We start from the raw sequence: 11,026 nt of genomic DNA on the forward strand, positions 1-11,026 counted from the left end.
TTTCATTCTGTAAGTCCTTCTGCGCTAGTAATCTCAGACAACCTTTGCTTTTTCCTCAGATGTAACTGTGCTTCTACATTTTGTGGCTCTCATGTATTATCTTTACATTTGAGTCCGTCACAGAGCTAAGAATCCTTAAACTGTAAAATAAATACACAGAGTTCTGTGAAAAATCTTTGTTTGAAAACATTAACCGCTGTTCTGAAGGTATTTCCAGAATCTTAAGCATCTGGATAAATACATATTCAGTCTGCTGCACAAGGAAATCCAGGTTGCCAAAACTGACAGAGCAAGGAGCTCAACTGAGAACAGCAGAAGTGTTCAATAATGGCCAGGATTTTTTTTTTTTTTTCAGAAAATCTAAAGTTTAGCTCTGTGACTCAAATGTAATGGTGATACATGAGAAGACTCTCATTGGACTACAAATATTTATATATGTAGGAGTTAAAAAGAGGCTCCACTAAAGCTCCAGAGGGTGCAATCTGCTGTCCAATTTAAATCAGTCTTCCTTGTTATGCAATACTTAAATACCATATGAGAGCGATGAAACATGAGAGCCAGGGTCATGGTCCTGGATTAAAGCTAGGATTACAGTGTATGTTTCATCCCAAAATATTTAATAAATGAAATGAAGAATAATTACAAATCTGATAATTTAGTTTCAGCCACATGAAAAACAATGCTTTATCATTTAACATGACTAAAGAGACCTGCACCTCTATACATTTCTTTTAGGAGAGGATCCAATTCAAGCCAAATAGATAAAGACAAAGTGAGGAAACATGTAAAGTATGCCTCCCTGGCACAGGATCTGGGCAAAACTATCACTTTACCCTCCCCAGAAAAAGCCACCCTCTCCTCCTGCCAGAGAATCATCCGGAGAACAAAGCCTGTAAATCACTGTTACTGTAAATGGTGCATGTACGCTGAATAGGGCCTAAATCATGTTATTGCTCATTTAGCCAGGGCCGGCATCCGCTTTCTGATTGACTAACAGGGAGACAGGGTGGGGTTAGATGCCGAGGGAGGATCAGGGGTTGGTTGAAAGATCTCTTCTGACTGCAGCAGTTCTCTCTGCACTTCTCCTCAATACATCTTCCCATTTAAAAAGCTGACTACCTGAACAAGGATGCAGATGTGCGCACACACACACACACACACACACACACACACACAGAGACACCCACACACACGGTTCTTGGCCCCGTAGCTCAGTGTCCTGGGGTGGACAGACAGATGACACACTGTCCTTGTGTTCCAGTTTCTCGTTACTTAATCCAAGCTCCATAGGTGATTAACCACATGCACATATGCATGCACGCACGCACGCACGCACGGACGCATGCACGCACGCACCTTGCACGCACGCACCTTGCACGCACTACCTTCAGATTAAACAAACATGCAAATGTATGCCACACCAGTGAGCATCCAAATGGGAGGAAGCCTTTTGTGGATATATAAGTGTTTCTAAAACCTTTAGACAGCATATAGGTCAAATATAAATATGTTAAAACCTATTTTAAAATGAGATCAGCGGACACTAAATGGAATGAAAACCAACAGGGTAAGGAAACACGGTCCTAAAATTGATTTCGCTTGTAAAGGGAAAAACAGGCCGGTCCCACATCTTCACTGAATAATTTGTTTAGTTGTTCCTAATGGGTCTTTCCATTTGTGTATTTGGCTGCTCGTTTCCGCAATTTAGCACAAATTAAAGCACAGAGAGGTCTCCCTGCACAGGGTGCCGATGGCTGGTGATAAAAGTGAGATGTCTGCTCAGCTGGTGTTGGATGTGAGCCAGCCTACGCCAGGAAACTGTTCTCTGTTCTCCCATCAATGCTCTGGTGCAGCTCACAGCTCAACCTCAAGCCTGTATGTAAGGAACGATTCCTCCAAAACTAAGAAACCCACGCTACAGTGACAGAGTATGTGACAACAGAATGATGAACTACAGCTAAAGGCACCAGAATTAGCTGACACAAAAAGCTTTGTTTCTTAAAAGTAGTTTATTGTGATGCAGTGTCATGCATATTTATTTTTATTTTTAGTCAATGCCAAGCCTTTTACAAATTGAATTTTTGATGAATTATGGCCCCAGTGTGGTGTTTTGGAAAAGTGACCAGATTATGAATCATATTATCTTTAGTTGTCAATTACTCAATTTACTGTTTGCTTAATATTTTGATAACCCATTGTTTCGCTCATCTTTGGCACAAGATGAGTGAAACAATCCATTCGCTGACAAAACAACCAACGAACACGACTGAGTCTACAGTAGGCTAACATTTACTCATTAGCACTTAACACAAAGTACAGCTGCAGCTGGTGGAAATGTCATTAGGTTTGCAGATATTTAAAGATAAACAAAAGTAGTGCACAATAACAATTTCAACCTGATGGTTGCGCTAGATAAAAAGCCAGGGGATCACAAAGTAAATGCCTGAACCAAATTCGATGGCAATCCATTATCCATATTTATTCTTTCAGAATGGCCATCTTAAATTATTCAATACAAAACGTATTGAAAAAACAACAATGAATCTAATGAAAATCATCAGACTGCAGAACTAATACTAGCTGAATCCACTCTACAACAATCGTACTAAGAAATACTGGACTTGTAGTTGTAATGCTTCTATTTAAAATAGTTGCAAATCTGCAGTTTGTGAATGCATTAAACCTCAGAGTCTTTTTGCAGAAGGCTATTACTCCATCAGAGGTTTAAATCAGATACTTATCAACATGCCGTCTAATGGCAAGCTTGAAAATTACCCCCACGTTGTCTGGGTCCAATCTCTGTGTTATCATCCCCCCCATGAGAGATCATTATTTTTAACTGCAATATGAACATAGCATGCTAACAACCCTCCAGCCATTAGTCACCACAATGCCTCCTCTGGGTTCTGGGTGTTCGGCGTGAGAAGTATCAGCTCTCTCTTTTTGCTCTGAGCCGGAAAACAGCTCCTTCTGTCCGAACTTAAAAGGAAAGCAGGAGGCCATTAAAGTGCAGAGCCGACAGAGATGGGAAGGGCCTGGCACTATGTGAGAGCAGCTACTTCTCTTCTCTGCTATGCTCCTAATCCATTTGGCCTCGCAGCTGCATACACGCCCAGAGTGGAAAAGGGTTACTGTGTTATAGAGCAGGATTTTGTGCTAAATCATTGTGCCCGATTTGTCAATAAAACAGAGACGAAAGAGGAAACAGGCAGGACAAGAACAGAATGCAATTTAAATGAGAAGCAGCGCTGCTTTACAATCATGGTTCAAACTCATGTGCTTCATTTTAAAAACAATCCTCTGTGCAGCTTTAGCTGACAGGATTTGGGTTCACATGCTGCATCCGAGCCAGTGTTTACAACGCTAATAAGCCCACTGGATTTGTGCGAGTAGTGGTTTGAGACAGAACTGCTGAGACGACAACAAAAAAAGTCAGCTTTCCTTTCTTAAACCAGAGGAGAAGCTAGACAGCTCGGGCTATTAAATATTCAACACCTCAGTATGTGGTCAATCATAAACCTTTCTGTCAGGGACTGAATTTCTGAGCAACACGGATCCACAGTGGATCTGGGAGTTTATCAAAACAGAAATTCTTGTTTGTTATAAATGAAGGCCTTACAGGGGGTTACAGATCAGCTCACAGCAAGACTGAGACAAGAAGGAACTGATCCAAAGAATCACATTACCTTTAAGATAGATAGATAGATACTTTATTCATCCTGAAGGAAATTTTAGGCATCCGGTAGCAAGACAACCATAACACAACAAACACATATACACACACACACACACACATATATCACACATACCTAAGAATTAAAATGAAAAAAAATAAAATAAAATCCCTCACAGAAATGCAATGACCATGAGAAGGTGAGATACTATTTAAACTGTGTGTAATGATGATAGTGCAAAAGTGAAAAAAGATCAAATTAAAAAGTGAACAGAGCAGGGATTAAACAGTGCAGTAGATCATGATAAGTACATTAAGTACATTAATGTACATTTAAGTACATTTAAGAAGCTTACAAATGTCCAATACTGGTGTCTATCAAATATATGCTATATATGATAGAAATGGTTGAGATGAGATCAAAAAAAAATTGGACTTGGAAAAACTATAACATAACTTAGATAACTGAAGAATTATTTCAGATTTTTTTCACGCAAAAATTCCAAATGTTTGCTGGTTGAAGTTTATTTAAAATGTGAGGATTTTACAATTTTCTTTGGCATATACAATAGTACTGTAAGTAACCTATTGTAATAACCTATAAGATATTTGGATAAGTAAGGAATGTCAGTGCATCACCTTTTGTTCTGGGAAAGTATAGTTTATGGCATTTCATTGACAAAATTAGTTGATTAATCGAGCAAATGATCAAATAATAAAAAATAATAATAGTTAGTTGCAGACCTGAAAACAACATCATTAATCCTACATTCCCTTGATTAAACAATTATTTTTTTGTCTATAAAATGCTGAAAAATATCTGTCACCAGTTCCCATGGCCCACAGGTGACATCTTCAGATGTTTTATTTTGTTCGAAGCCCAAAGGATACTTGGTTTACGATCATAGAAGAAAAAGAAAACCATATTCACACTTGAAAACATTGAACAAAATATTTAGATCCTTTCTAAAAAAGTGACTGGAAACAATGAATCTATTAGCATATACTGTAAATAAAACATCCAATTCTTTTTTTGTCGAGCACCAGATTTTTTGCAGCATTAACGTTGGACAGTGTTGGATAAGGTTACTCAGTAGAACATACCACCAGCTAGCCTAGCCTACTATAGGAATATTGGACATTTGGGGATTGGGAAGAGGCACAAGAGCCTTAAAGTGACCTGTAAGCACTTCCTGGAGCAAATCAGAGTTGACCATTTCATTAGGAGGCAGAGACAGGAAATGGACTTACTCGAAAGCAAAGAAGAGAGAGCAGGTCCCGATGATGAGGAACAGGGTCAGGTAGAAGACTCCCTTCTGCCGGGCCATCATCACCCGTCCGTCGCAACAGAAAGTGTTTTTTCCCGGGAGCTTCTCCCATTTTCGCACCTTTCGGGTTATCATCACCGCCGACATGGTGTCCTCTCTTCTGATCGGTCCTCAGTTCTTCTTTGGGTTAATGTCAGCTGTTATGGGCTACTGTGAAAACGGTTCAGATAAGAATCTGATGGGTTTCACAAATACTGTCCAGTCAATGTGACACAGTCCACTGGCAAACAAAAAAAACAGACTTACTGAGTCATATTAAAGATTTCAGCACAAACCGAAGATTGGAAAGCATGTTTTGTTCGTTTAAAGTGTCGCAGTCACATCAATCCATTGTATTCTAATCCATTATTTCCAGTTTCCCGTCTTTACTGCAGCATGTCATTCTCACAGTGAGGCTCCCACGCTGCTCAAACACCGAGAATCTTAACCCTCTCACAAGCCAATATTACATTAAAAAGATATATTAGAAATGCATCCAAATGCTTGCGGCAGATGTTTCCCACCAGAAGCTTGAAAATCCAGCCGTGGCTGTTGCATTGGGAGCGCGGACCTTGACCGATTCACATTTATATCATCTCGGCAAATCAGAAATACGTACAGGCGTTCGTAGACATTAGTTTATATGCTCAGTTTGCCTTCGGATACAAAACAAGAAATCAAAATCCTTGAGAAGTAAGAAATAACCGCCTGTATGGAGGTAAAAGAGTAAAGCGGTTTGCTGTTTCCACCCCGCTGGATGCCAGCTCTCGCTTTTAGTCAAGGCAGCAGGAAACACGCCTAGATAATATGTCTAATCTTAAAGGGGCAGGACAGGTAAAACAAGAAGGAACAAAGGACACATCTGAAGGTCCTCTTTAGATCACATTAATATGCTGTATTGCTCGCCTGTAGAATTACCCAAGGGAGGAGACTGTGAAGGAGTGTATTCATGAAGATAATTAGCAGTAGCCACCAGATGCATTAATCCCTCAAGTGTTGCCCGATGTGTGGTTTAAAGGCTCCAGAGTGTGTGTGTGTGTGTGTGTGTCTGTGTGGGGGGGCGTGGGGAACGCACACTGCAGAGGTCCTCACAGCAAATCACTTTCCACTACAACCTCTATGGAAATAAGGGATGTTTACTTTTTTCAATGCCACTCATAATATATATTTTTTGTTTATCAAGTTAACCAATTTATTGTTTTTCATATCCAATATTAAACTTTATTTAAATTGTATTCTTTGTTTTGACTATCTCGTGGTGAATTGTATGTTTTTGAAGTATGTTGTATGTTGTTCCATGTCAGCATAAATTAAAACTAAACCAATATATTTTGAAAACATAACAGAGTGAATAGTTTTTTTCCTGATTTATAAGTTGACCTCAGCAGAGATCCTTTTAGTTCGCCAACATGTTCCTCATATTCTTTATAAATAATGTTAACACATAATTCGGATTCTAAAACATAGTGATTACATTTTACTTCTGAATTGTTTGAAACTAGTTTTCATGTGTGAAACAGATGGCATCTACAGGTGAAAACGTATAATAAAACATTAAAATGAAATTAATACATGACAGATTTCTTTCCTCACATCCGCGTCATTTTTCATTTGAATGAAAATTGCAGAATATGTTTATTGAGTACTTTTGTTGTTGAACAGATGTTGGTCGCTGTATTGTGTTAATGTCAATCCTGTAAGAAGCAAAACGTGTGCAATAAAATTAAAGGAGACATTTGATCAGGTGTAGATATTAGTATATATATATATATATAATCAATAAATGACTACAAAATTCTGTCAAAAAATGTGCAACTCTCAAACATATATTTTTTATATTTACTAGCTCAAATATTTAACATATATACTATATAAACGTTGCATTTGTAACAAGCCCAGGTCATGAAAGTCTTGGGTTACAACTTAATTTCACCTTAAATTGACACAAAGCCCTTTTAATAGAAACGTGGGGGGTTTGTCAAAAGTAGACAGTTAATAAATATTTCCAGGTTGATTTAATAAATTAACAGAAGGTTATAACTATTGATCTTGTATTAATGATATATATTCTTAAACATTAAGTTCCTTGTGTTGTGTCTCATTCAGAAGCCACACTGCAGTCAACACTAATCACTCATTTTGGTAACGGTTATAACTATAATCTCTGCATGAGCTCATAAGTTCAAGTCTGTGTGGTTATGTGTTTGTGGCTGGTAATATTAATTACATTCTGACCACACAAGCGGTATAAAAGCCCCTGCTAAGTCTCTTTGGGTAAAGACATTAAAAGAGATATTATGATGGTCAATATTTGCTCAGCTTAGTCATACAGCCATTATAGCCTGCTTATTGCTATACATGGAAGCATGAAGATGACACTTTATCAGACGCGCAGGGGAGAGTTGGAGCATAAACGACCTGGAGAGTGAACCAAACATCCTTCACTCTCGGTCAGCACTAAAGGTAAGGACCAGAGGTAGAAAAGCTACTGTACGCCTACATCTTGGACTGTATGAAATAAGTTTCCATCAGTCAGGATCCCTGCTGTTTTACAAGACATTATTAATACAAAACCTGTCAGATGTTCCAACCTGTAAACTCAAATGTACTCATGACTTACAGCTCATTTCAAATCTGGTGTCACTTTTCATTACATAAGAAGACATCAGGGAGCATGACGTAGTTTGAGCTTACTGCAAGTAGAGCGTAGGAGAATGACTGATCTAATGTGTTAAAAAAGCAGACAGATAAATATCTTTATCCCCCAAAATGACTTAATTTGAAATACATACCAATACCACCTCTACAATACAATACATAGTCCAAAAAAATATAGTGTAGCCCACAGTCAATCAACTAATAATTCAGCATTTTCGAAATCAGGATTGGCCTCTGTTGTATCAATTATTACTATTACTACTACTAATAGAAATCTGCAATACCAAATTGCTAGAGTGACCCTTTAATGGAATTTCTGGCACAAAAAAAACGAGAACAGCATAGTGATCTGGAAATGATTTTAATATAATAGTAGAAAATCTTGAAATAAACAAATGTTCTTCCTTATGTGAGATTTTTTTCTCATTCGAGACTAACGATAATTCAAAAGGTTTTCTTGTACCTCATGTAAAATTATTCATAAAGGCAGCTTTTTCGGCTTTATTTACTAACGAAACTGATACATCTAGCTACATGGTCAAGGATTACTTTTTCTCACAGGCGTGTAACATTAATTTATAGCTTGTCCAAGTTACGTAGGCATTATGTGGTCTGAAAGAAAACTCATGGCTTTGTTTTCAGGCTTTTGAAATGTAACCGATGACGGCCAATCACAGGTCAGTGCAGCGAAAGCGAGAGGTTCCTGTAGGGTTTTCTGCGCATGCATTGTCCGTGCGATAAAGAGGGGAAAGGGGGAGCTGCAGAAGGCGGTATCACTCAGGTTCTGGCGTTCTGGTTGGGTTTTTTGCATTCGACCCACTCACCATGGCCGTATTATGAGAGCCACTCACCCCCTGGGTTTCGAGCCGTTTGTCTCCATCTATCGACATCGACGAGCAACTTGTCCAAACTGCTAACGTTAATGATGTATTGCTTCTTGTTAAATTACAATAACGTTAGCTGTCGTTCTCAAAGAAACATATAATGTAAATAAAGACGTATCCGTCATCTTTTGACAAGAAGTTGCTCTTTTTCAGCAGCAGAAAAGTTTAAACCGTGACGTTTTTGCCGTGTTTGCAATAAAGTTTAGTATTTTGAAACGTCCGACCTGTATAACAATCCGACTAGAAACACACGTTGTGTAAAACCGCCCTAATCTCCCTCTGATTGGCTAGTACTCGTTACCTTCGTTGGTTGGGTTGGCTGGGTATAAGTAAATGAAATGTGATTGGTTAGAGTAAGAGGAAAAATGTCAGGGAAAGCCAATCAGAGGCAGAGTAGAGCGCGACATGCCTTAACCATCCTGGTTTCATCTGGGAACACTCGCCTACCGTTTATCTGTCGTCTTTCATGTAAATAAATTAGAGTAGCGTTTTTTAACCGTCAAACATAAATACAGTGGGTTTGTTTGTTTGCTAACAGATGGAAGGTGTGCCATGCCTTCGCGTGTCGCAGTGCCATGCACAGCAGTTCAGGTAATCAGCCATCTAATGTTAGTGAGTGAAAAGCTGCCCAAGCTAAGTTAGCAATCAGTAAGCATGGAATCAGATACACTGATGTGGACAGAGCAATTGTTTGATTAACAAGTCAAATGTGTTTTAATTATTATTATTTTAATCGTATATCGCGTTAAACGTCTTATATTTACAGGACATGTCTGCAGTCCAAAGGGGCTCTTCATCCCAGTTTGTGTTTACTGAAAGAGTCAGATGGGACAGTCCTCTTGCCCATTTTACCATCCTGTCTTTCACAACTTGATCTGCAATCTCTCAGAACCATGGTGGCTTCAGACGGTGCTTGTGAAATAGTTAGGAGTCAGGTAATTAAAGCTAAGCGTCACTATTAGCAGCAGGCAGTCCTTTAGTGCGACTTTAGAGTATTTATGTTTCTCCTGTTGTCTGTGCTTTTTTTTTTTTTTTTTAACCACAGTCTCCTCTCCCGTCAAAGAAGAAGAGAGGAAAAACAAGTCGTATTAAACTGGAGCAAGTCCTCCAGGAGCTGTTGGAATCGCATGGTGAAAGATGGACAGAGGAGCTGAGGGCGGATGTCCCTCGCAGCTTCCAGAGGCATGAAGACCTACTCCTGTTGGGACACAACTGCTTCTCTCTGCCATTATGGAAGAAAATGGGTACTGTTCTTAATCGTACCCACGCTTTTTTAATTACTATATGTACAAAATAATGAATGAGGACATTTATAGATTGCTTTTTACTTTTGTAGAGCCACAGCTATGGAGCGCAGTGGCCAAAGGACTGGGGGCCAAGCGCCTGGCAAAGATGCATCAAATATCCAGGGATGGGTTTAGGTCTCCCGTGGTGACCATGCTGTTAGGAGAGCACAGCTGGGTCAGACATGTGGACAATCGGATTAGGTAAGTCTGTCTTAATCAGATATTTATTTGCTGTGGATTTGCTCACTAAGAAGGTCTTGGGACCATGAATGAAAAACTTTGACAATGACTAAAACGTGTCTGAACTTATATCCTCATCTTTGTTTCAGGTATGAGTTTGATATAACCCAATGCATGTTCTCAGCTGGAAACATAACAGAGAAGCTGCGGGTGGCTGGATTTGACTGCAGAGGGGAGACTGTGGTAGATCTGTATGCAGGTGGGAGAACTGTGTCAATGTGTGACATGTTTTTACATTATTATTAATAATAATTATAATAATTCATTACATTTATATAGTGCTTTCTCATAGACACTCAAAGCGCTTCAGGGGGAGGCCTACTCTAACACCACCAATGTGTAGCACCCACCTGGGTGATGCACGGCAGCCTTACAGCACCAGACGCTCACCACACATCAGCTTGAATGGCGGATTAATTTTAATATAGAATGATTAAACATTTTCCTTAAACATGACTAAAAGGGATACAATAAAACATATGCCCTATATCATACAATCCATACTGACGATGCATTGTGTCTTGAAGTTCAGATGTAATGCCTGCCCAGTAAACTGTCCCATTACTTTGTGTCCAACCATTGTACACTTTGAGTAGTAAGTTAACACAATTTGAATTCTTACCTATCACAACTGTATCTCGTGTCAGGTATTGGATACTTCACTCTCCCATATCTGGTCCATGCGGGGGCCAGTCATCTTCACGCCTGTGAGTGGAACCCTGACGCAGTTGAAACGTTACAGAAAAACCTTGTGGCAAACGGGGTGTCTGACCGCTGCACTGTTCACCAAGGAGACAACCGACAAGTAATGTTTTCATTTGCATCCCATACTGCTTTGTGACATGTATTGTTTTCACACAAGTTACACTATTAGCTCTGTTTTAATTGTACTTCACCACAGGGATGAAAGTGACGTACGCCCTCTAGTGGTCGTACTAGTTCACCTCTGTGTCTTTAAATGAAATCATTTTAGAATTC

The 11,026-nt window shown here is 39.2% G+C and overlaps 2 protein-coding genes across 4 annotated transcripts in view; one reads left to right on the plus strand and one right to left on the minus strand.

Annotated features, from left to right (window-relative positions):
* Positions 1-5,775, minus strand: part of zdhhc9 (zDHHC palmitoyltransferase 9) — a 27,902-nt gene extending 22,127 nt beyond the window's left edge. The window contains exons 1-2 of the mRNA XM_032527891.1: positions 5,248-5,775; positions 4,925-5,151 (exon numbers count right to left, since the gene is read on the minus strand). Coding sequence (XP_032383782.1) covers positions 4,925-5,088 — 164 coding nt within the window. The 5' untranslated portion in view covers positions 5,089-5,151; positions 5,248-5,775. The remainder of the gene's footprint in view (positions 1-4,924; positions 5,152-5,247) is intronic.
* Positions 5,776-8,344: 2,569 nt separating this feature from the next.
* trmt12 (tRNA methyltransferase 12 homolog) overlaps positions 8,345-11,026 on the plus strand; it is a 4,349-nt gene continuing 1,667 nt past the window's right edge. The window contains exons 1-6 of one of the 3 annotated variants that reach the window (XM_032527889.1): positions 8,345-8,408; positions 9,289-9,457; positions 9,568-9,768; positions 9,861-10,009; positions 10,138-10,247; positions 10,696-10,853. In XM_032527889.1, the coding sequence (XP_032383780.1) occupies positions 9,416-9,457; positions 9,568-9,768; positions 9,861-10,009; positions 10,138-10,247; positions 10,696-10,853 (660 nt within the window). In that variant the 5' untranslated portion in view covers positions 8,345-8,408; positions 9,289-9,415. Of the gene's footprint in view, positions 8,409-8,901; positions 9,114-9,288; positions 9,458-9,567; positions 9,769-9,858; positions 10,010-10,137; positions 10,248-10,695; positions 10,854-11,026 lie in introns of those variants that run through there. The other 2 variants (XM_032527887.1, XM_032527888.1) reach the window with 2 other exon arrangements.

This window comes from Etheostoma spectabile, chromosome 10 (assembly GCF_008692095.1).
Source record: "Etheostoma spectabile isolate EspeVRDwgs_2016 chromosome 10, UIUC_Espe_1.0, whole genome shotgun sequence".
NCBI classification, from domain to species: domain Eukaryota; kingdom Metazoa; phylum Chordata; class Actinopteri; order Perciformes; family Percidae; genus Etheostoma; species Etheostoma spectabile.